Source organism: Podarcis liolepis (assembly GCF_965112155.1).
Source record: "Podarcis liolepis genome assembly, chromosome: 2".
Classification (NCBI taxonomy): Eukaryota; Metazoa; Chordata; class Lepidosauria; order Squamata; family Lacertidae; genus Podarcis; species Podarcis liolepis.
The window spans coordinates 115342156-115367985 of NC_139555.1; the positions used below are offsets into that span (position 1 = coordinate 115342156).

Genomic DNA, 25830 nt, shown 5'->3' on the forward strand with positions numbered 1-25830 from the left:
GGAGGTCGATGAAACAAGCAAAGGAAAGGTAAAGATATGGAATATTGGATGTTTTAGTTTTTTGTTTGTTTTTCTTTTTTGCTGTATTGCTGTATGGCTTTTATATGTTTTATATGTTTTGTTATTGTTCATTTTCTTTTTTATTGTTATTTTCTTTTTTCTTTCCCCCCCTCTTTTTTCTGTAATTTTTAAATTTTGAATAAATATCATAAAAAAAGAAAGAAAACTAACATGGCAGGAGCCTTCTCTCTCACATGATAGTTTTCTACTTTCAGGGTTGAGATAGATAGGAGAATTCAGCCATTTGCACCGTCACCTGCAGCCTGAAGTGGTACATTCCGGACCCCAGGTGGAAGTGGGCCAGTCTTCCCTTACAAAGACAGACAGTAAAACCACCATTGCTTGCCAGCTTAAATCAATCGTACTGTTATCAATTTGCATCTCTCCCAGTTTTCATCTTGGGGGTCTTTTCAGCCCACATCATTCAACTCTCTTTTCGTTCTGTGATCTCTTAAGCTGCCAGCTCATTCCAGTTCACCTGTTCTTCTCTTTCTGTCTCTTCTTTGCAGCGGCGAGTTGTTTGGGGAGGGGGAACACGAGAGAGGCAAAAGCTTTTGCATGGATGGGGGGCAGCTGGCTTCAGTTTATAAGATTCCCAGGTGGGGTAAAAGAAATGCCAAAAATAAAAAGTGCTTTTAATGTTAACCTGCTTTCAGCGACTTGTGTTTACGAGTTTACTTCCTTTCTGAAAAGGATTTGGGGGAGAGGGAGGAGGAGAACTGGGGGGGGGGAGCTGAAGAAGGGGAAGCCTGACTGGAGACAGATCTGTGGGAGCAGGAAGCCAGACAGAGGATAGGGCTAGGGGAGGGGTCAGCAACTACAAGATCGTGGGCCAAAACCCATCCCTTAAGAGGGGAGAAAGGCTTCTGTGGCAACAGTCCATGTTGGGGATTGGGTCGCTGGCCAATCTGCCCTTGTTGTCAGTGACTCCAGGAAAAATCTAGTTGCTGACCAGGCAACAGCTATCCTGCAACATGCTCCAAAACCAAACCATTCCATCCCCTTAACTCTGCCCCTTCCACTATCATGTGCGTCACATCCCTCTCATCTTGTGGCTGGTCAGCAGGAGAGGGGGGAGGAAACGAATACTACAAGGTGCTTTTGAAAAATTTGTCCATTTCCTTTGTTTTGCTCCTTCCTTTTTCTCAGGGGAATTTGCGGCAGGGTGCGAGGTATCTCCCATTGCAGAGGGGTGGTTGCGGCTGCTGTTTCTCTTTCCTCCTCCTCTGTTCTCCCCCTGAGTCAGTCCTGCAGCCTCCTTCCCTTTGCTCACACCCGACGCAGAGGCCGGAAGCCGCGGGGTCTCAGTTTCATCTCTGTGAAAGGGATGGAAAACTCGAATCCTTTCCAGTTAAACCAGTTGATGCCCTTGGATGAGACAGAGAGAAAGAAAGAAAGAAGGTAAGTGACAAGCAAGGAGATGCATAATCTAGGAACAGTATGTTCCCGGATTGGGGACAAGGACATAAGCAGGGCCTGTGAGGCATCTGATCAAGGCCTGTATTTTAAAATGAGCTTAAAAATATATTTGCAAATGTTTGTATCTTTCATGCCAGGCAGAAAAGCAGCTGGCTAAGTACTTTGGCAGTTGTTTATCCTCTTGAACAGGCCCCCCCTGATTTATAGCAGTACCAGGAGACACGTTCCTCAAAGTTGTAAAAGGAAATTACAGGCTGGGAGCAAAGGTCATACTGACCATACAAATTACAGAATACAATCAAACTGCAAAAACACTAATTAAGAGTTGGTAAATAGTAAGATTTATTGTTTAACAGAAGACTCGAGCCATATTTTCATAAGGTTAAAGGGCAAAAGCTAATGGGAACAGCAGCTGGCTGGGAAAGGGAGTTGTAAATTGAAGAGGTTGCTTTTGAAGCTGTTTCCTTTTTACTTTGAAAAGGCCTTTTCTTCTAAAAAGCTATATATGTTAATGTATGAAATTTATTGGCTAAATGTAATTATGCAAATGATTTAGAAAGTAAGAAATGTTAGATTCTTATGTTAGATTCTTATTTCATTGATGGTGTGTGAGAAGGTGAACCCAAGATCTCTGTTTAAGATAAAATTTAAAACCATGAGCCATTTGTTTTAGCCATCTGTTTTGGAGTGAAGGGGCAATAGGGCAATAGGGTAAAAGCTGATCTGGTAATTAAGGTGCCTTGTCGAGGCAAATGTAAGATATATGGCTACTTGTCTGCCATTTATGGATAGAAGGAAATATAGCCCTTTGTCTCCCATAAAAGGTAATAGGAAGTGGGTGTATCTTTTATGATTGGTTCTAGCAAACAGCCAATAGGAACTTCAACCAGGCTGATTGGACAGAGGCAGCCAAAGGAGGAGCAAGGGGGCTGGGCTGAGGAAATATAAGTGCTGGCCATCAGGGCTGGAGTGGGCAGAGCTTTGGTAACCATATACCACTGTGTCTCTCATTTATTTGTCTGACAAATAAATTATTATTTTAATTTCTCTATTGCTGCGTTGAATATTTCATTCCAGCTAAGCGTTAGCCACAAGCAGGGTGCTACACCTGCTGAATCACGCCAGTGGCCCACCTAGTCCTGCCTCCTGTTCTCACAGTGGCCAACCAGAGGCCTGTGGGAAACCAGCAAGCAGGATTCGAACACAAGAGCCCTCTCCTCTCCTGTGGTTTCCAGTGACTGGTACAGTCATACCTCAGGTTAAAGTTGCTTCAGGTTGAGCGTTTTCGGGTTGCGCTCCGCGGCAACCCAGAGGTAACGGAACGCATTACTTCTGGGTTTCACCACTCATGCATGCGCAGACGCTAAAAATGATGTCACGCACATGCGCAGAAGTGGCGAATCGCAACCCGCACATGCGCAGATGTGCAAACGCGAGTTGTGTTCACTTCACAATGCAAACAGGGCTCCGGAACGGATCCCGTTCGCATCCAGAGGTACCACTGTATTAAGATGCATTACTGCTTCCAACTGCGGAGGTACAGCATTGCCATCGTGACCAGCAGCCATCGATAGCCCTCTCCTCCACAAATTCCTCTAATCCTCTTTTAAAGCCATCCAAGTTGGCGGCCATCCCTGCCTCGCTGGAGAAGCGAGTTCCATAGTTTAATTGTGTGCAGTGTGAAAAAGTGCTGTCTTGGAGAACTGGATCTCCATGGTCGTTGGACGGTTCAGACAGGAACAGGAACTGCCAATGTTTGTTTGAGTCCGAAACAGAAATCAAACCAGCTGATATACGACTTGGTATTCGCTGTAATTGTAGCTTTCCAAATGATACCTAATTGATTGCGGGTTTCTCACCCACCTCATGGCTTTGCCCTGAAATAAATGGGGTGGAATAAATAAATAAATAAATAAATAAATAAATAAATGGAGTGGAAAAGAAGAAGGATAAGGAACTTAACCCAGAAGTAAGGAACTTGTGGCTCTCCTGGCATTGCCAGACTCTCACTCCCATCCCCTCTGACCATTAGCCATGCTAGTTAGGGCTGCAATGAGATTAAGGGCCACTATCTGAACAATAATCTTGGTAATTTGATTGCCCTTTTTACCCATTTTATTTGTATATATTTATGTTGCCATGGCCATTGGCTAATGTGAATAAAGTTTATCTATCTAATTATTACAGGGATGGGGAGCCTGTGACCCCCAGATGATGTTGGACTACAACTTCCATCAGCCCCAGCCAGCATGGCCAATGGCCACCAGTTTTGGGAGTTTTAGTCCAACATCATCTGAAGAATCCCAATCGATGTCCTGGAGGGCTTGTTTGCCACTATTAGAACAAGGATATATGACTACATGGACCATTGTTCTCATCCAGCAAAGTGCTTTTAACTTTCTCATCATATATATTTATGTATTTAAAGGTCCTGGACCTTTGAACATCTGCACAGGGGGTAGAAACTGAACAGGCGAGCAGGTGATGCTCTCCCCATCACGACAATGGGAAAGGGACACCGGCCTGTCACTCATAATTTGCAAGCACTTTGTGTTTGGAAGGTGCAGCTGCCGTTCACTCCCCTCACCCCATTGCAGTACCTGGTGGTCGCGGTTGTTCGCGTAGAGCCCATTGAGGTTGGCGTAGTGGCAGTTGCGGTACCACCATGCGCCGCGGTAAGAGACAGCGCAGGGGATGATGACTCTGTTGGGGTCACGGTCCTTGGTGGAGAAGACACTGCCCGAGTGGTAGGTGAAAGCATCGCCTGCGGAAGTGGGAAGAAGAAGAAGAAGAAGAGTTTGGATTTGATATCCCACTTTATCACTACCCTAAGGAGTCTCAAAGCGGCTAACAATCTCCTTTCCCTTCCTCCCCCACAACAAACACTCTGTGAGGTGAGTGAGGCTGAGAAACTTCAGAAAACTGTAACTAGCCCAAGGTCACCCAGCAGCTGCATGTGGAGGAGAGGGAATCGAACCCAGTTCACCAGATTACGAGTTCACTGCTCTTAACCACTACACCACACTGGAAAGGAGGAGAGAGGGTTTGAAATGGAGCACAAATCTTCCTCCTTGAGCCTGTGCTCAGCCTTGAATCCTTAGATCCCCCTGCTCAAACCTGCCTTGAGGTTCCCCAACTCAAAAGAATAATATAATATGGGTATGTATTGCTATGTATTTGTGGGCGGCAGCTGCAACATCTAAGGAGAGGGAGAAGGCTTGTAAAAACAAAGAAACACCTTTATCTATGCAGGAAGATTCAGGGCAGGCGAAAGAAAGTCCTTCTCTACACAGTGCATAGTTAAACTATGGAACTCACTCCCACATGAGGCAGTGATGGCTACCAAACTAGCTGGCTTTAAAAAGAGGATTATACACATATATGGAAGGAAAGGCTATCGATGACTATTAGCCACCACAGTTAAGTTTTGCTTCCACTGTCAGAGACAGCATGCCTCTGAATAATTGGTTTGGTTTTGGTTTGGTTTGGTTTGTTTTTAACTTTCTCATGTTCATAGAATCATAAAACAATAGAATTGGAAGGGATCCCATTGGTCATATAGTCCAACCCCCAGCAATGCAGGAATCTCAGCTAAAGCATCCATGACAGATGGCTCCAACCTCTGCTTAAAAACCTCCAGTGAAGGAGAGCCCACAACCTCCCAAGGGAGAACTGTCAGGTAGCTCTTACTGTTCTTCTGAGTGAATTTGCCCTGCAGACATCCTAAGTGCTCCCTCTGAAACCAAACTGCCTTTCAACATCCTCTTCTTGCGAGCTCTCTGATTGGATCCCACCTGACAATGGTGACGGCCTGGAAGCCCCAGCCCCCCTCACCAGCTGTGCCGCTGTAACTGCCCAGGTGCAGGCGGTAATGATCAGCAGGGGGGTCCACGCGGAAATTCTGGTAGGTTGCATAGACAGACTCGTTCCCAGCCCGCAGATCCACGCGCAGCTCGTAGTCCCCTGATGTCGTCAGCTGGTGCAGAGCATCGTTCCCTGGAGAGCAAGGCAGAGAGCAGGATGAGCCCCGTTTCCCGTGTTCCTCCTGCAACACGGCTGTCACTTTAGGCTGCGTGTTTTGTTTTCTTTGGAGAAGAGGCTTCAGGTGACTTTGCAGAAAAAGAGAGCCAGTGCGATCAGACTGCTGCAAGAGTGGGGGACCTTTTTAGCCTAAGGGCCGCATTTCTTTCCTGTGCAACCTTCCAAGGGCCAGTAGCAAAAGCAGGAGGAAGAACGGATGTAAAGTCTACCTTTGTGCATCAGGCTACTCGCTCTACACAAATTAACGCAACCCTCTCTATCCTGCATCCAGGCATGCAACAGGTATCATGGGGGCGCTCTATGTGGGGCTACCTTTGAAGGTGACCCAGAAACGACAACTAATCCAGAATGTGGAAGCTAGACTGGTGACTGGGGGCGGCCGCCGAGACCACAGAACACTGGTCTTGAAAGACCTGCATTGGCTCCCAGTACGTTTCTGGGCACAATTCAAAGTGTGGGTGATGACCTTTAAAGCCGTAAACGGCCTCAGCCCAGTATACCTGAAGGAGTGTCTCCACCCCCGTCATTCAGCCCTCTAGTGGTTCCCTCGCTGTGAGAAGTGAAGTTACAGGGAACCAGGCAGAGGGCCTTCTCGGTAGTGGCACCCGCCCTGTGGAACACCCTCACACTAGACGTCAAGGAAATAAACAACTACCTGACTTTTAGAAGACATCTGAAGACAATCCTGCATAGGGAAATTTTTAATGTTTGAATTTTCTTGTGTTTTTAATATTCTGTTGGGAGCCGCCCAGAGTGGCTGGGGAAACCCAGCCAGATGAGCGGGGTATAAATCATCATCACCATCAGAATCCAAGCACACATTCCAGCCAGGCAAAGACACCCAAGGAGAGTGTTGAGCAATGCCAGTGAGGTGAGTGGCCTGGGGAGCATCCCAAGAGCGAGGCAAACAGCCCCAGAGGGTCACCTTTGGCCTCCGTCCCTGACATATGGCTTCTGTTTGAGAGGCCTGGTTTTAAATCCCAGCGTGGCTGGGGAAAGCCTTTCTTGTGCCATGTGTTTTTCCCCTCCATTCCCAGTTTGTAAAAGAACAGTGGCAACAAACCTGCCACAGCATCCTTTTGTGCAGATGGAGGAATTAAAGGGCAGCTAAGCGATGTACGCACCTAGCCAGAACTCCCGGGTGAGGTTGCCAAAGCCGGTGGCGTATTCCTGCCAGTTGCGCCAGAAATTGGTCTCGCCGTTCATCCGACGTTGGAAGACCTAAAGAGAAGGAAGAAGAGCGAAATGGCACAGTGGGGTGGGTGTGAGAGAGAGAGTTTTGCGCATGCGCGTCCAAATGAATTTCTGGTGTGTTTATGTCTGCTGTGGATAAACAAATAAAATTTGCGTCAAGGTGGCCCAATGTCAGCGCCAGCTACAGCTGGATTTATGGATAATGCAAATTAATGCCCCTCAATATGCTCCTGAACAGCACAACTGCATAAATGAAGAAACCCCACAGGGATGGGGGAATCTGTTTTGAGCTGACACCACCTTTGAATGTTTTTGCCCATAATTCCATTCCTCTGCTACCCTCCATAACACTTACTATCCAGCCTCCTCCGTCAGTCTCCATGTCGCAGTACACCTGCAAGGGGCGGTCCTGGTTTCCCCCAAGATAAATCGTCCTCACTCTCGAGGGTCCCGGCCCGTTCTGGCTCTCCTCTGCGCAATCCCGAGGGAAGGGGTATCTCAGGGGTCCTGCCGAGGAAAGAAAAGACCACTCTGCCAATGTCTATCCTATACAGTGGTACCTCGGGTTAAGAACTTAATTCGTTCTGGAGGTTCGTTCTTAACCCGAAACTGTTCTTGACCCAAAGCACCACTTTAGCTAATGGGGCCTCCTGCTGCTGCCGTGCCACCAAAGCAAGATTTCTGTTCTCATCCTGAAGCAAAGTTCTTAACCCGAGGTACTATTTCTGGGTTAGCGGAGTCTGTAATCTGAAGCGTATGTAACCTGAGGTACCACTGTATACTAATTGCAAGCTCATTCTCTGTTTGCTGATCCTTATGTAGCTATCCATACAGATAGGCTCAGGGGAACCCCAAATATACAAAACTAAAACTGAAACATGGGGAAATAAGGTGCTCCAAACCATCCCAATCAAGATAAGATTGACAGAATGCTGGCTGACTGTTGAAAGGAGGGTGAGCAGAAAACCTTAGGGCGGGGCATGCTGGAATGGAGTACCTGGAAGAGAGCATGGCCAGCTGGCTCAAATCCCAAAGAGGAGTATTCCACGCTGTAACATTTTGTCACAGTTCCCATTTCAGTATAAAGGAAGATAACCTCCATTTTCAGGAGCAGCTGCTGGAGGTGCATATGAGGGAGTGCTTGCCATTATTGTGCCCTGCTTATGAGCTTCCCAAAGGCACCTGCTACCAGACTAATGTTTGGGGCAGTGGCGGGGGGGGGGGGGGAGGGAAAGAACTAGATCAGATGAACGACATAATTCAATATTAAGTGAGCCGAATTGTCTCAGAAACAGTGGAGGCTGGTCCATTGGGGAGAATGGGGCACTGCCCCACCAACCTCAGCCAGCCCCCTTCTGCTGTCCTTCTTATTTACAATCATTGCAGAAGGAGGCACTGACCATATCAATGTTGAGCTTGTAAAATTCAGCAGGGAGGAGGATGGGGACAAAACTGGAATGAGCTGGCTCACCGTGTCCTTGGGCTCTCTGGCTCCACCTACTGTTGGCCTCCTCTGTCTTCTGCCCTGCCAGTCCCAATGGCTGTAAGTCACCATTGCTCAGAAGGGATTATTCTGAGAAAAACTTCCGGACACCACCGCCACTGGAATATTCAGATCCCCACCCCTAGTTTCACTGCCTACAAATGGCGCAGAGACTTTTGGGGGGCAATTTTCACTAAGCATTTAAATATTCCTGTTTCATAGCATAAAGGGGTTGGGCGTGTGGTCCCAAGATGCAGAATCGCGAGAGGGCAGCCTCTTGTTCTAGAAAACAGCAGCAGTTCCCCCTCTTCCTCCTTGAGGAGCGTGTTCACACAAACAGAGATGAGTCTGGAGTTAATGACTTGCGAGCCTCATTCTTACATGTGAATGTCATCACTGCAGAATGAAAAACGGGGTAGGAGAGGCATGCATAACGCAAATGGGCATCCTCTCTCTGGTGCAGGTTTTGCGAAGCTGTCAAAGCCTCGTGTGCCTAAACACAAATGTGTTGACCCTCGGACGCCCCAGGCAGAGAAATTACCGGTGGTGAAGGACGTGGCGGTTGGGGCTGTAGGAGTGCCTCTTCTCAGTGCCTGGACTTGAACCTGGTACCGACCGGAAGGAATCAGGTCTTGGAGTTCATATGAGGTGACAGAAGCATCCACGGTGATCTCCTGTGGAGCAGACAATGAGGGGCAGTGAAAAGCCAAACCAATAACATGCTGTGGAGCTTACATGGTTAACCCCAAAACTCTTCCCCTATAGTAGAGTGCTCCCAGCCCTACTATCAGAAAGGTGAATCAGTCAATAAGTCTGACACTTCATATATTAAAATAAAAAAATTCCTTCCAGTAGCACCTTAAAGACCAACTAAGTTAGTTCTTGGTATGAGCTTTCGTGTGCATGCACACTTCTTCAGATACCTGAAATGCACACGAAAGCTCATACCAAGAACTAACTTAGTTGGTCTTTAAGGTGCTACTGGAAGGAATTTTTTTATTTTGACTATGGCAGACCAACACGGCTACCTATCTATAACTGGAACTTCATATATTCTCATGGAGGGATTGTTCAGGGCCTACATATCAGCTTTACATATTGGTAAGGTAAAGGTAAAGGGACCCCTGACCACTAGGTCCAGTCGTGACCGACTCTGGGGTTGTGGGACTCATCTTGCTTTATGTGGCCAGCATGACTAAACCGCTTCTGGCAAACCAGAGCAGCGCATAGAAACGCCGTTTACCTTCCCGCCAGAGTGGTACCTATTTATCTACTTGCACTTTGACGTGCTTTCGAACTGCTAGGTTGGCAGGAGCAGGGACTGAGCAATGGGAGTTCACCTAGTCGCGGGGATTTGAACCGCCGACCTTCTGATTGGCAAGTCCTAGGCTCTGTGGTTTAACCCACAGCGCCACCTGCATCCCAATTACATATTGGTAGAGTTGCCTAAATAAAAAAATGTTTCAGCCGGAACCAAAGACAGTATAGAGAAGACATCTGCCTAATGTCAATGGGCAGGGAGTTCCAGAGTATTCATGATACAATTTCTCTCCTGGGGAATCTGATACAAGATCAGTGGTGTTGTTGCTTGCTGCGTAAAGGTAAAGGTACCCCTGACCATTAGGTCCAGTCACAGACGACGCTGGGATTGCAGCGCTCATCTTGCTCTATCGACTGAGGAAGCTGGCATTTGTCCACAGACAGCTTCTGTCCACAGACAAACTAAGCTGTTTCTGGCGAACCAGAGCAGTGTACGGAAACGAGGTTTACCTTTCAGCTGGAGCGGTACCTATTTATCTACTTGCACTGGTGTGCTTTCGAACTGCTAGGTGGGCAGGAGCTGGGACCGAGCAACGGGAGCTCACCCCATCACGGAGATTCGAACCGCCGACCTTCTGATCAGCAAGTCCCAGGCTCTGTGGTTTAGACTGTTTAATCCCAATGGACTCTGCTTTGTAGGTTTCGACTTGAAAACAAACCATGCCCTGTAGTGCCATCCCTGGATATTCTCACTTCTCAGGGAACTGGGGAGTGCATAACCAGGACAATACTAGACAGTTGGGTACCTTTGATTGTCCAGACGGGGTTTCATAGGTTAGCAGATATCCACCAGGAGGGGCACGGGGTGGCAGCCAAGTGAGACGAGCACTGCGGGATGAGATTTCACTAGCCTGCAGATCCCGGGGTCCATCTGCCCCTGGAAAATGGAGAGGAATAAAGGTTTAAGAAAAACCAAAGCAGTCAAGTTATCTACCTGGCACAGGGAAGATTCCTGCCCCTCTCAATGCAACATGTACCCTCTCAGCAGCGTAAACCAGAGGGACCCAAGAAGGGAGTGAAGGGATGGATAGCTCAGCTGGCAGAGCATGAGGCTCTTAATCTCAGGGTCATGTGTTTGAGCCCCATGTTGGGTGAAAGATTCCTACATTGCAGGGGGTTGGACTAGATGACCCTCAAGGTCCCTCCCAACTCTGCAATTCTAAGATTCTATGTGAACTTGACTAAGGAGGTCAAAATGAGAGCCCTGCAGGATCCAGGCCAAAGGCCCATCTAGCTGTTCTCACAGCTGCCAGCCAGATGCTTATGGGAAGCCTGAAAACAGGACTTTCCTCACTTGCGATTTTCAGCAACTAGTCTTCAGAGGCATATACTGCCTCTGATAGGGGAGGTAGAAGAGACTTAGGACATGGTTCCCTCCCAAATCTATTCCAGGCCCTAGAGTCTCCATTGACTGGCTTTCCTGCCCTTTGTGAGTCTCATAATGTCTCTATCTCTTCCCCGGCCCCATCTGCATACCGGTGGTAAACGTGGCGCTGGCGGGAGAACTGCGGTTCCCTCCTTTCTCCCCATACACGCTGGCCCGATATTCTGTGTCCAGGTGCAGCCCTGACAACTGCAACTCAGCCCGGTTCCCTGGCACTGACTCGGAGGCCCTTGCACCTGGGAGAGAAAGAGAAGAGACGGATTATTAAGAATGCGCCCTGCTGCAAGTAGAGATGGGTGGATCTGTCAGCTTCGGGTTTCTTCGGTTCGACCTTTTTTGCATTCACAGGTTCAGGTCTCAACGCTGCCACAACACCTGCAATCTTTATTTTTTTGAAAAGGTAACATGCTCATGGAAATTCACCAGCATTTTAGTGTGAATTACACATGTCTGTAAGCAATTTTGCTCCTTAATTCTGGGCCAATTTACACCACTGTCCCCGAGCCACTAGTTTGCGTCTGACTCCAGCTGTGGGACTTTGAAGTTTGACTAACAACAACAAAGCAGATCACAGAAGTCCAAGGCTCACACACCTTTTCCTCTTGTCTTGTGACCATGTCTGCTTTTTGTGGCAACAAGTATAATGCAATGAATTACACTCTCAGTCTCCCCGCTGCCTCCCAAATGGAATAAGGGCCTTGACCACCTGCAAATCACCCCACCCCTGCCCAAATCCCCAACTCTTACCACCGGCAGGTCCGTAGGTGACAATGTAGTTGTTCATCTCAGCCACAGCAGGTTGCCACGTAAGCACAGCTGACGAATCGGTGACGTCGATGGCACGCAAGTTGGAAGGACCATCCGGAACTGTGAGGAGGAGAGAAGAGGATGCTGAAGGAGGTACAAGCCCCGGCAGAACTGGTTGAAAGGACCCTAGGAAGAAGGTATTGGAGAGAACCCCTTTCTCCCCCCAGACACACTGCTGTGCCCAGGTCTGATGCGCAAATGGTCCAAATTACAAGGTGGCTTCTTAAAAGTGGATTCCTGGTCTTGGAAGAGACCGGAAGCGGTTGAGAGTTGTTGCTGCTTCTATCATGCAATATTATATTTCAAATGGATCACTAAATTGTTTATTTTTGTAGTCATGCTTTTCACTATGACTTATTGGCGTTGGATCTGATTGGTTGTCGGGTGTGTGATCTTTGCCGTATATTTTGTCGTTCCTATGGCTCGTGAACTGCCTTGTGTATAGCAATGTGGAAAGGCGGAATACAATTTTAAAATGGAATTGCTGTGATGTGCTCTATGTGAAGCTTCCCTCAGGCTTCTCTGGAAGTACAGTCGTACCTTGGAAGTCGAACGGAATCCATTCTGGAAGTCTGTTCGACTTCCAAAACGTTCAGAAACCAAATTGCGGCTTCTGGTTGGCTGCAGGAAGCTCCTGTGGCTTCTGGTTGGCTGCAGGAAGCTCTTGTAGCCAATCGGAAGCCATGAAAGCCCCGTCGGACATTCGGCTTCCAAAAATAGTTCACAAACCGAAACAGTCACTTCTGGGTTTGTAGCATTCGGGAGCCAAAACTTTCGAGAACTAAGCTGTTCGAAAACCAGGTACGAGTGCACTACAATGTGCTTAATGTGAGGCTTCCCCTGGAAACTGCAGCTGTTGCAGAATGCAGCAGCAAGGCTGCTGACTAGGACATCCCGTTGATGCCACAGAACACCTCTGCTGAGGGAGCAGCACTGGCTGCCAATATGCTACGGAGTGCAGTTCAAGGTTTTGCTTTTAGCACCTAAAGCCCTGAATGACTTGGAACCACCTCACCCATATATCCCTGTCTGGCAACTGTGTGCCTGTGATGGGCCCTGCTGGGAGGAGCTCCACATGCCCCAGAAGTCTCGAATCAGTTACAAGCTGAAATTAGACAGGCACATAGCATCTTGTCATTCAAGTGACTACTGGAGATGTTTTTGTTTAAGAAGGCCTTCTTAGAAATGTAACCAGGTTTGCTTACGGAATATTGTCAATGGTATAACTACAGAAACGGTTTTATCGCTTTTAGGTTGCTTTTAGAGATTGCATCTCTTGCATTTTATCATTTTGTTCTTTGTACGTTGCTTCAACAGTTCCTGGGTGTGAAGTGGCTTATATATCTGTAAAAGGAGGAAACGAATAAAATTATGGGGAGTTGCAGCTTTTTTCCATGGACGTACCTGTGGTGACATAACCCACCAAGGGCTCGCTTTCTTCGAACCCACGAACAGACATCACAGTGACCTCATAGCTGGCCCCGGGGGTCAGGCCCTCAATGGTTGTTCGGAGCTTGGATCCATCCACAGAGATGCTCCTTGGCTCTCCTGCAACAGAATTAGCAGGTCTCAAATCTCTGCAGAACTGCAGGACACCAGGATGTCAAAGGCTTGTCTTAGGAGGCGGCACATTGTTCTTCAACTGGCCAGGACTGCGGTGTCACAGGCTGACTTAAACTGCTGTCTGGACTCCAAGAGTATGATTGCTGCTAGGGATGCACAGATCTGCCAGGTCAATCGTCTCAGTTTCTGACTTTTCCAAACCTTAATAGTTTAGTCTCCACATGTCAACATAGGTTTGCGGATGATTATTGAGCTCCCCATGAAAATCCATTGGTATTTTAGTAAAGTATATACACATTTTTGTGTGCAATGTTGTCTGAATTTCCTGACAGTAAGAGCTGTTCGACAGTGGAATTTGCTGCCAAGAAGTGTGGTGGAGTCTCCTTCTTTGGAGGTCTTTAAGCAGAGGCTTGACAACCATATGTCAGGAGTGCTCTGATGGTGTTTCCTGCTTGGCAAGGGGTTGGACTCGATGGCCCTTGTGGTCTCTTCCAACTCTATGATTCTACGATTCTATGAATTGCAACACAATTCCCCCTAATGTAATGTATTTTTGAGGATATTGAAGATATCTAGGAAGCTAGTAATGCCACCTAGTCTAAAGGTAAAGGTAAAAGTAAAGGACCCCTGGACGGTTTGGTCCAGTCAAAGGCGACTATGGGGTTGTGGTGCTCATCTCGCTTTCAGGCCAAGGGAGCCAGCGTTTGTCCACAGATAGCTTTCTGGGTCATGTGGCCAGCATTACTAAACAACTTCTGGCACAATGGGATACCGTGGCAGAAACCAGAGCACACAGAAATGTTGTTTACCTTCCCGCCACAGCGGTACCTATTTATCTACTTGAACTGGTGTGCTTTTGAACTGCTGGGTTGGCGGGAGCTGGGACAGAGCAACGGGAGCTCACTCCATCACAGGGATTCGAACCACCAACCTTCCAATCGGCAAGTCCAAGAGGCTCAGTGGTTTAGGCCACAGCGCCCTTCGCGTCCCTTTTGCCACCCCGTCTACCCCACGGGAGACAGGATACAAGTCCTCACCTCCATCTGAGGGCTGGAAGGAAACTTTATAACCATCAACACGAGATGACGGTGACCTCCAGTTCGCCACCACAGAGGTCTCGCGGATGTCATTGAAGAGCAGGTCCCGGGGGCTATCCAGCTCTGGAAGGAGAAAGAGAAAAGTGAACAGATTGTTTTGTTGCATGCATGAGAGCTCAGAGCTGCATTGTTGGCACTCCTAATGTCATGTTCTTCCTTTAAAAAAAGTTTGGAGTGGGAGAGGGGAGATGGATTTGGATTTCTGCTGCTGCAGCAGCACCACAGGGGACACAGGGCTGGATCCGCCGCCCCTGCTCTCCCCATGGAGTGGCCCTGAGCCCAATAGCCTGCTTTTTTGGAGAATAAAATTACGTAGGGGGTTCCAGTTGCATGACTCCAACATAACGCATAGTTTGGCCCTCGGCATCCAAAACAATACCCACGCTTTGGCACCTGCCTCTCTGTTGCTCACTCTCCCCCCCCCACTTGAAATCCTCCTCCCTTTCTCCTGGGATTAGCTGTGGCCAGTTTGGCTGACCGCAAAGGAAACAGAGAAACGCCAAAGATTAATTCCTCGGGTCTCACAAAGGAAACCACAGCTGGACGCCAGCCGAATCCTGCAAGCTAAGCCAGGGCTGCAGCTGTTGGGGCTGCTTCTCGCTGCCTCCTAAAATATCAGCTTGGACCTTTCGAGATAACCACTTCTGCGCTCCTCCCCTGATGGCCCTCTTAGCCTAGGTTAACTGGTACAGTTTGGTGGTTGCAGCTGGCTATGTTGTGCTCAAGGGTGAAAGCGTGTGTGTGTGATGGAAATCCTTCCTTTTTTAAATGCATTATTGAACAAAAGAAAATTCCTTCCAGATACTTCTTCAGATACTGTGCATGCACACGAAAGCTCATACCAAGAACTAACTTAGTTGGTCTTTAAGGTGCTACTGGAAGGAATTTTTTTATTTTGACTATGGCAGACCAACACGGCTACCTATCTGTAACTGAACAAAAGAAGTAAAAGTAATTCTACGTTTGCAGAGCAAATGAGGGATAAGTTGGTTTTCTAAAACGTCCCTCTCATTTTTGCTGCTTCATATGTGGGTAGAAGAATGAGGGCATTTTAGCACTGCAAGAAAATGGGTTAAAATGAGGGGTGGAAGAGGGTTTAGCAGAGGTGATGCAAATGTTTCCTTGTAGCCACCATGCTCCCCCACCCCCGGTAGCCCCTTGGGACAAATGCTACATCATCATGTAGAGTTGCTAACAGATTATTGGGGGAGGGCAGTGAATGGTGGCTGCTGGAAACAGCTTGCATTGCCACTTTTACTGGTGCCAACATGTCTCGCTTGCGAAACTGGCAGCAGCAGTGAAGACAGCTTTCTTTCCCTCTCCTAACTTCATGCCAAAAGCTCTCAGCCTTTATCCTTTATTCTCCCACAAAACCAATCTCATAGGCTCTCTGCCTCTTCAGTCTTCCCCATTTCTTCATTCCATTTCTGCCCAGCAACAGCAGGCCTCTTGTGGGTTCAGCAGGACATGGTGTGTGTTTCCCTCCCCCCCCCCCACTTAACTGGCCTTCTGCTTTTCTCACATGAGCTGCATCAACAAATCTGTTCAGTAGCTAGAGATTGTTTCTTACAACAAACATTCCATGACATCATGGAATCTCAACCAATAGCTGTGGGGCAAGTCTCACAAGTAAATGGCAGCACAAGTAAATGGCAGATTCGGATTTCCTTCACCCAGCACTTACCCATGCATGCAAGTAAGCGTAATTCAGCCGACAGGCTTCAGGAGATTAAGATTTTTTCCTCCAGCTTTTCTGGGTAGCGAGGTAACACGTGTGGCCTTCTTACCTGTCCCACTTGTCGTTGCCACTGTGTTGATGCTGGCCGCTTCTGACCCGTCCTGGATGCCATAGACGGTAAGGCTGTACTCGGTGTTCGGCGAAAGGCCCCGAAACACGACAGAGCGTTCATCCCCAGTCACGTTGATTTTCTTGGTCGGTGTGGGACTCATTTCACTATCCGGAACAGAGATCTTGCGCTGGACCGAAAAGAAATCAAACTCTCCCTCGGGAGCTTCCCATGTGAGCTGCAGCGTAGTGGGTGTCACCTCAGAGACAACCAAGTTTTCAAGGAAGGCCCGTTTGCTGGCCTCTGGGAAAGCTGTGGGATAAAGAATAGAGATGAGTGAACAGGCAACAAAATGACAGATGAATTTCAGATTAAGTATACAGTGGTACCTCGGGTTAAGAACTTAATTCGTTCCGGAGGTCCGTTCTTAACCTGAAACTGTTCTTAACCTGAGGTACCACTTTAGCTAATGGGGCTTCCCACTGCTGCCGTGCGATTTCTGTCCTCATTCTGAAGCAAAGTTCTTAACCCGAGGTACTATTTCTGGGTTAGCGGAGTCTGTAACCTGAAGCCTATGTAACCTGAAGCGTCTGTAACCCGAGGTACCACTGTACAGTGATGAACATCAGACCCCAAAATCATCATCATCACCATCATCCTAAATTCACAGAATTGAACTAGAGGAGGGGTGACTAATCAGAAAAGAGATCTTGGGGTTGTAGTGGGCAGTTGAATGACTATATGATCTCAGGATGTGGCAAGACTGAAAATGGTGAATTCCATGGTGGGGCTTGTTAGGAAGGGGGCCAATTTGGTTGGGAAGACCCCTCACCCTCTGTGGCCCATTTCAGATTAGAACCAGAACTGGATTAACAATTAAGCAAAATAAGAACATTCTTAGGGCATCAAGGGAACGGGGGGCACCACAGTTATTTTCCATTGCTGGATTTTTAACATTAATGGTCACAAAATGTTCATTTTCTGGTGGTTCCCTCACTGCTAGAAGGGAACCAGGCAGAGGGCCTTCTCGGTAGTGACACCTGCCCTGTGGAACGCCCTCCCTTCAGATGTGAAGGAAATAAGCAGCTATCCTATCTTTAAAAGACATCTCAAGGCAGCCCTGTTTAGGGAAGTTTTTAACATTTAATGCTGTATTGTTTTTAACACTCGATTGGGAGCCGCCCAGAGTGGCTGGGGAAACTCAGCCAAATGGGCGGGGTATAAAAATTATTATTATTATTATTATTATTATTATTATTATTATTATTATTATTTTCTCAGCTGAAATATATTAAAAATCCCTGCAGAACAACTATGCAGCAAGGCATGCCGGGTGTCTTATCTCTGCTAAGTACAGAAGCAGATGTGTTATGTAAGACTAGTTTTGAGGATCTGATCAAAGACCGCCATGAGAAAAACTAGGAGAACTTTTTTCAGATATAAAGTGGAAGTATTCAAAAATAAACATCGTTTTCCATCTTACTGTAGGTTTCATTTCATTTCAAAAACGGAAAAAAACATTTTACGGTTTATTCTCGTTCGTATTTTGAATTAGCTATATATGGGGCCACCAAAATCTTTTAAGTGCTTAGGGCCTCTAAAGGTCTTAATCCGGCGCCCAACTAGAACTCACTGGAACATCCAGCGAAGCTGAACGTTGAAATATTAAGGACAGAAAAGAAAGAAAGCACTTGCTGGAAGCCACGGGAGGGGAGAGACATCTTGTTCTCTGTTTGTGGGCTTCCTACAGGCATGTGGTGGCCACTGTAAGAACAGTGTGCTGGACTATCAGCCTGATAATCTGCGGAGATTCTTATCTTCTTATGTACTCTTCAGAACACACACTTTTAGCTAGATGTGAAAAGGGCAAGGTTCAAATTGCTGGTGCCACGTGTCTAAGTTGTTCCTCGGCCTTGCCTGTGGCTGATCCTCCAGCTGTGCCTCTTACCCCCGGCTCCATCCATCTTCTCTGCAACAGGACCGGCCTTGACAAAGAGACGTCAGCGCCACAAGGCCCTGGCCTCATTTTTCAGACATGCTCGCATGCTGCACACGCCAGCACATTCCCCCTACCCTTTGCGTAAACACCGAACGTAAGTGTCGGCCTCTGTCAGCTCATTAGTAAGTGGCCTGACTTGCGCCATTAATCTCTCCACACATTTCTGCCTTTTGCCTGCGTCCTGCTCCTTTGACGAGCACGGGCTGTTGCTCCGAGCCAGTTCTCGTGTTTTTTTAAGCCAAGGAAACGGAGCTGGATCTAAACTCGGATCTCCTCACTCTGCTGACTGAGCACACTTCCAGCGAGGCTGGCTGGCTTAGAGGGGCAGGGAGTGGAAGAGGTCCCAGCAGGAAAATCTCTTCCCTCTCTGGGCTTGGAGAATTTTTGGGAAAGGCTCGTAAGGCAGTGGTAGAGCAGATGCTTGCATGTAGAAGGTGATTATTTGGGGGACAATTGCCTCGCCCCCTTTACGTTCAGGAGAGGCCCTCTAAGAGAACCTGCCGTTTTCAGTTTCACCCAGTTTCTCATTCTTCCAAAGTTCGGTTCTCCACAATTCCATATTGGGTTGAGATTTGTTTTTTAAAAAATATTCTCCATTATAATCCATGAGCATTTTAGAGTGAATTTATCCTTATAGGTACATTTTTGCATGCAGTTTCACCTAAGATACACATTTTTACAAGGCAATTTCCACTAATACAACACATTTTTTGCATGTTATTTTCACCAATATATGCATTTTGCATGCTATTTTCATCAATATATGCATTTTGCATGCTATTTTCACCAATATATCAGTTTTTATGCACATTTCACCCTAGTATATGCATTTTTGAACACACTGCTTGGCTGGAGAAGCTTGGCTGAGGGATGAGACTTGGAGTCCAATGACATCTGGAAAGTCCCAAGTTCGCTATCCCTAGCTTAATGGACCCTCCATGTTCAGAGGCACTATGCCTCTGAATATCAGTCACTGGGGAGAAAGAGCAAGATTGCCTTCACGCCCTGCTTGTGGACATCCCTGGGGCATCTGGTTTGCCACTGTGGGAAACAGGATGGTGCTTTAGTCTGATCCAACAGAGCACTTCTTTTGTTCTACGAAGAAGTGGTGAAATGGGAAGGACAAAAGAAGAAGAGAGGCTATGGAGTAGAGGGAAAGGATACAAATATGAGAGTGACAGGAAGAAAGACCAATAGGTGATTCTGGAAAGGAAGATGCAATTAGGTAAAAAAGGTACCCCTGCCCGTACGGGCCAGTCGTGTCCGACTCTAGGGTTGCGTGCTCATCTCGCTCAAGAGGCCGTGAGCCGGCACCGTCCGAAGACACTTCCGGGTCACGTGGCCAGCGTGACGAAGCTGCAGCTGGTGAGCCTGCACCAGCGCAGCACACGGAAACGCCGTTTACCTTCCCGCTATAAAGCAGTACCTATTTATCTACTTGCACTTAAGGGTGCTTTCGAACTGCTAGGTGGGCAGGAGCTGGGACCGAACGATGGGAGCTCACCCCGCCGTGGGGATTTGAACCACCGACCATACGATCAGCAAGTCCCAGGCACTGAGGTTTTACCCACAGCGCCACCCGCGTCCCTAAGATGCAATTACAGAGCAGCAATTCAGACCATTGTCAGGGACTGGTTGGACCCAAAGAAATAGTGGGAGAAACCAGCTGGGGAACCCTCAAGAGAAGAAAGCTCAGAGTGGTGGTGGGACCAATGAGTGCTCAGAGGGAGAAAAGGGAGCAGACTGGGAGGAGGAGGCGGTGTCAGAAGCTGAAAAGGCAACAGGACTTAGTGAGCAGGGAGCGTCTGTGCCAGAGAGAAGTCCAGAATCAGAATCAGACCCAGAAACAGGAGAGCAGGGAGGCCAAGAGGCAGAGATGAGTCAGGCTGGGGAAGAATCCAGGGGGTCTTCCCCTCCTGCTGCGGCAAGCTCCCTTCCCCGCTGGTCTCCCAGGACCAGGTGAGACATGAAGCAGGAGGAGCAAAGGCAGACACACCAGTGGAGTCTCAGATTGCTTGGGAAGGATCTGGGCAAGGAGAAGATTTAGGCAGCTGTGGGAAGGCAGGGACCTTCAGACTCTGCAAGTACATCACAGAGGCAAGACCTACTGAAGAAGAATTGAAGAGTGCTCATTAGGCACTTCTAAACAGAACCTGTTTCTTTTAGTAAAGAGTTCACTTTCTCTGTGTGGTTTATTGCTGGCTCACTTCTAACAACCACGTTACCTGTGACAGCATCTATAGAGATGGGCCCATGCCGCTTCCTGCCAGAGATGCCATAGAGGTTGAACTTGTATCGGTGGGAAGTGGTCAGGTCCTTGATGACGACTGTGCGGGAATCAGCATCGACGGGTACCACCTGGAGCTTTCCTTCAGTGTCCTTGTACTGGATGAAGAAGGAGTCGAATTTCCCAGCAGAGATGGTCCACGAGAGGCGGACAGTGTCCTGAGTAACCTCGGAAATGGAAAGATCGCCCAGTGTGGGCTGGACCTCTGTTTTCACCATTGGAGCTAGAACAAATAAGAAGAGCAGCAAAAATGAATCTGAATCATCTTGTTCTGTTATGTAAGGCGGGCGCTAGCCCCCAATTTATTTATTTCACAACATTTATGTAATGTTTGATTTGTACCTTGGATCCCAAACTTGGACGTTTTGGCTCCTGAATGCCGCAAACCCGGAAGTGAGTGTTCCGTTTTGCGAACGTTCTTTGGAACCCGGATGTCCAACAGGGCTTCCGTGGCTTCCGATTGGCTGCAGGAGGTTCCTGCAGCCAATCAGAAGCTGTGCTTTGGTTTCCGAACATTTTGGAAGTTGAACGGACTTCCAGAACAGATTCCGTTTGACTTTCAAGGTACGAGTGTAATAAAACCACCACTAAGCGGTTTACAAAAAATAAATAAACTAAAACATTAAGATTATCAATATAAGATAGTTTAAAATGCATTTAAAAACATTAAAAAGTGAATTCTAATCAACAGTAAGCAAAATGATAAAAACACATGCCAGCATTCCATATGCTGGATAGGTATGCCTAAGCAAAATGTTTATGTGTTTCACCCAAGTGCTGAAAAGGGTGCAGTGAAGGTGCCTGCCTGATGTCTAAAGGCAGGAAGTTCCAAAGTTTAGGTGCTGCCAAAGTAAAAATCAATTTATTACAAGTATGGAATAAATATCATGTTCTGCAGCTATGGAGTAAGGCAACGGCACAAGTAGATTCAGCCCCAATATAGCCCTGTTTTTCAAACAAGATAGCAGAGTTGGAGTAAAGTATGGGAAATTATAAAAACTGCAGGTAAGATGTGCAATATAAGAACAACTTTGCAGATCTGCTCATCATCCATAACTGGTACAGAGGTGAGAACTGCAGGATACAAGATATACACAGTCAAGAGAAATCTACACTATATTTATATAGCTATACTGTAGATATGCATAGGCACTGGGAATGCAGGAGTGAAAGAGTCTCAAAGGAGGGTAAAATAAAATGAATAAAACCAGGGGGGAAGAAAGAGAGGGTGTTATACCCTCCCCAGGAATTCTGGGTCCCTGACCTGTGACTGCTTCAGTGGAAATGGGTCCAAGACGCTTCCGTCCAGAGATGCCAAATAGGTTGAACTTATATTTACGGGAGGGCACCAAGCCGGAGACTATGACATTGCGGGAGTCTTTGTCCACAGGCAGTGCCTGAGGCTTGCCCTCTGCATCTCGGTACTGAATGATGAAAGAGTCAAAATCCCCGGACTGGACATTCCAAGACAGACGAACAGTTGTGCTGGTGATGTCAGAGGCTGAGAGCTCCCCCAGACTGGGCTTGGGAGGGGCTGGCTGTTCTGAAGCGGCTAGGGATAGGAAAGAGAGAGGCAGAAGCTTGAACCGACGGGGCTTTGATAAAAGCCTTTATTTCACCTCCACGTTATCTTTTATCTAAAAAGGAACAGCCATGTTAATCGGCAGTGGCAAAAATTCCTGGCACTCATGCCTGGTCCATTGGGAAAACTCCAGAAGAAACAGTAGCATAAATACATTTCTCAGGTCACAATCCACACCATATATTTAAAATGCATCTAAGGTCTCCCCACGCCCACAAAATCCTGGGTTAAATTGTGTCATTAACCAGCAGAACCACTGCTCATTTCCCTTTAAAATCAACGCAGGAACATTGCAGAGTTAATTTATACATCAGGCACCAGGGGGAGTAGTGTCCTTGTTGTGCAGAAATGTATATAAGATAAAGAAGCAGTGATCCTGGGACTTAGAATACAACAGGTATAGCAGGGCTGCCATATGTCCAGAATTTCTCGGCTAGAGCCTAACTTTTGTGTCTGGATTTTTCACTTCTTGAAATATGGCAACCCTAAGGTATAGCATAAAAGGGACACAGGTGGTGCTGTGGTCTAAACCACAGAGCCTAGGACTTGCTGATCAGAAGGTTGGCAGTTCGAATCCCCACGACAGGGTGAGCTCCCGTTGCTCGGTCCCTGCTCCTGCCAACCTAGCAGTTCGAAAGCACATCAAAGTGCAAGTAGATAAATAGGTACCGCTCTGGTGGGAAGGTAAACAGCGTTTCCGTGCGCTGCTCTGGTCCGCCAGAAGCGGCTTGGTCATGCTGGCCACATGACCTGGAAGCTGTACGCCGGCTCCCTCGGCCAGTAAAACGAGATGAGCGCCGCAACCCCAGAGTCGTTTGCGACTGGACCTAACAGTCAGGAGTCCCTTTACCTTTTAAAGGTATAGTATATGTGAAATGCTAAATAAACATTATGCAAAGGACTGGAGCTCATTGCGGGAGAAGCTACCATGCATGCAGGTCAGGTTCAATCCGCCATATCTACCTATTTATCCACTTGCACTGGCATGCTTTCAAACTGCTAGGTTGGCAGGAGCTCACCCTGTCGCGGGGATTCAAACCGCCAACCTTCTGATCAGCAAGCCCAAGAGGCTCAGTGGTTTATACCACAGCGCCACCCACACCCCTTTGTAGAGAAGAGAGTTCAACTAGGATAAGTAGGGGTGGACAGCCCAGGGAAGATCCTCTCCCCGATCCAGAAGGCACATTGCATGACTTCTCTTAAAACCTTGTGCCTCAGTCTACCCTTTGTCTAAGCATCCTAACACATAAAAGTAAGGCAGTTCAGTTAGGTCATTAAAAAAAATAATTCCTCCAACATTTCAAAGATAAAAACGACGTATTTGTAAACACATGCACACCCGTTCTCATATGAGAATATGAGAAATTGGGGGGGGGAGGGGAAAGGAAAATCAGATATGTCATTTTTATATGTGAAATGTAAGGGGATTTTTTTTTTTAATATAAAAAATGACTGTTTGGCCGGGAAGTGAGGAGTGGGCAGCTGAATTTCTGGAGGTCAGGAAACAGAGAGCTGTGGGAATGGCAGAAATAAAAATTTAAAACATGGACTGAGAAAGTAACAGCAATGGTATAGGGTTAAATTAAGGGGGTCCTTTTCTGTGAGCGCATGCTAAGGAAAGGCATGATGTCTGTTGGGAAGAGCAGAAGTTAATTTTGTTAGGGTTGAAGTCAACTAGCCAAGTGGGTCATGTGGGGAGGTGTTGCTTAGCAACCAAGCACAGTGGCATGATCCTCACTGAGGTAGCGCATGCTCTTACTGCTGTGTATTTCTGAGGGAGTTTTCTTCTGTATGTTTGGTTGAATGTCTCTGTGTTGTGCGCAAGGCTAGAACTACATAAGAAAGACAAAGCTTTGCTGTTCTTTTTTCATCAAATGACACACTCTTTTCATTCTTTTTTGTCAGTAAACCGTTATCAAGACTTTTCTCTCTGGGCTCCAACTGCGTTATTTAAGTAACTTTGCCAACAATGCCACAGTAGACGGGTCTACTGTTATTATTTGTCTTTCCCAGTGGCAAGCTGAAATCCAAAACAGAAAAGCATCAGCAAAGCCCACAGCTCTCAAGACGTGCTACTGGGGAGAGGGGAGAGCGATTTGTGTGTGAGAGAGACCTAGAATGAAATGAGAAATGAGAGAAATGGTTGCTGGGTGGCCACTGAACCACCAGGGCTGACCTGTGGTGGCCTCTGTAGAGATGGGCCCGAGACGTTTGCGGCCCGAGACGCCGTAGAGGTTGAACCTGTATTTGTGGGAGGGGACCAGATCATGAAGCCGCAGTGAGCGCATGCCACCATCCACGGGCAAAGCGTGGGGATTGCCATCCGCATCCCGGTACTGGATGATAAAAGAGTCGAAATTCCCAGTCTCCACGGTCCAGGAGAGGAGGACTGATTCTGGGGTGATGTCATGGGCTGCCAATTCTCCAAACTTCAGCTGAGTGAGGGCCCCAGGCTGGGTGCCTGGAACAGAGACATGAGATAGGAGATGCCAGATTAAAAATATTTTAACAGTGAAGCTGCAGAGAGCAGCTACTGGCAAATTTTGTCATTTAACACAGATATAAAGAACAAAGGAACAGCTAAAAGAGACTGAAAAGAGAGGTTACAGTTATTATATAGCACAGCAGTCTTCAATCTTTTCAGACCTGGAACTCACTTTTAAGACACACATGCACTTGGGGACCATTTCTTAATATTCTTTTGCTACATGACGGTAGTGCTGCTATTGCAACCTACTTTGGATTAGGCTTCAGCCTGAAAGTGGCCCTGACCCACCTGTTGAAGATAGATAGATAGATAGATAGATAGATAGATAGATAGATAGATAGATAGATTTTCTAATGGTAAAACCTCTGTTTTATGCACATGTGACAACAAATCAATAGAATCCCTTCATCATATCTTGTTTAATTGTCCTTTATATATTGTTCCCCGATCAAGGATTCTGAGTTCAATCATTTTGGAAACTGTTGCTAAACCTCCTGAATTACATCTAGCCTATCTACTCCAGGACATTGACTCTTATAGAACATTACAGGTTGCAAGATTCCTGAATTCTGTTCTTTCATATAAAAGACTTCATGGAATGCTGCATGACTATTAAAATCTAGTAAACTCTATCCACCATCTTTATATTCAAGGCCACAATATGGTACATCTAGAGACTGTATGTAATGTGAACGAGATTATGCACTGAAATATTTTAGTTGATATTTTAGAATGTAAAATGCTATTTTATTTACCGATTGGTTTTACCTGGTGGGCTTATAGCCGAATAAAGTATTATCTATCTATCTATCTATCTATCTATCTATCTATCTATCTATCTGTTGAAGGCCAATGACAAAGTACACCTGTTTGTCAATGTTGTTTTTCAAAAACAAAGCCACACGTTTCAACTGACTTCAGCTTGGTAACATCGTAACGATAATGAAGTCCACCCCAAACATTGCTGCTGACATGGCTCACCTTAGGGTGGACTGTGACCCAGCTGTGAGACCCAAATTGTTACTTTTGCCATTACAAGAGCTGTTTTTTTTTAAAAAAAGAAGGCTATTGGGTGCTTGTGTGTGATTTGGTTGAAACTTGAAGAAGGCCAGAGGTCTTTAAAGCCCTCTGCAATTCTCCTCATAATTTGAGCAGCGGCAGTTATTGTTCAAACAAGGAGATATTCCCACATTGGTAGCTGGCCTCCAATACTCACTGCCGTGAATTGGGACATACTGGGAAGTGATGGAACAGGCCCAAATATGGTAACACGAACAGGGAAAGCAGTTCAGGGATACGTATTTCTTTACAGAGAAGCG

At 46.9% G+C, this 25830-nt stretch overlaps 1 protein-coding gene across 18 annotated transcripts in view; it reads right to left on the minus strand.

The window, feature by feature from the left end:
- The window catches only part of TNXB (tenascin XB), a 121608-nt gene that overhangs the window by 2547 nt on the left and 93231 nt on the right, over window positions 1–25830 (minus strand). For 16 of the 18 annotated variants that reach the window (XM_083491008.1, XM_083491007.1, XM_083491006.1 and 13 more), the window contains 15 exons: window positions 24200–24484; window positions 21706–21993; window positions 20380–20664; window positions 16156–16467; window positions 14309–14431; window positions 13113–13256; window positions 11649–11768; window positions 10994–11137; window positions 10264–10394; window positions 8739–8871; window positions 7070–7221; window positions 6645–6741; window positions 5314–5475; window positions 4080–4243; window positions 1183–1428 (listed from right to left, as the gene is read on the minus strand). In XM_083491008.1, coding sequence (XP_083347134.1) covers window positions 1330–1428; window positions 4080–4243; window positions 5314–5475; window positions 6645–6741; window positions 7070–7221; window positions 8739–8871; window positions 10264–10394; window positions 10994–11137; window positions 11649–11768; window positions 13113–13256; window positions 14309–14431; window positions 16156–16467; window positions 20380–20664; window positions 21706–21993; window positions 24200–24484 — 2639 coding nt within the window. In that variant the 3' untranslated portion in view covers window positions 1183–1329. Of the gene's footprint in view, window positions 1–227; window positions 1429–4079; window positions 4244–5313; window positions 5476–6644; window positions 6742–7069; window positions 7222–8738; window positions 8872–10263; window positions 10395–10993; window positions 11138–11648; window positions 11769–13112; window positions 13257–14308; window positions 14432–16155; window positions 16468–20379; window positions 20665–21705; window positions 21994–24199; window positions 24485–25830 lie in introns of those variants that run through there. The other 2 variants (XM_083491005.1, XM_083490995.1) reach the window with 2 other exon arrangements.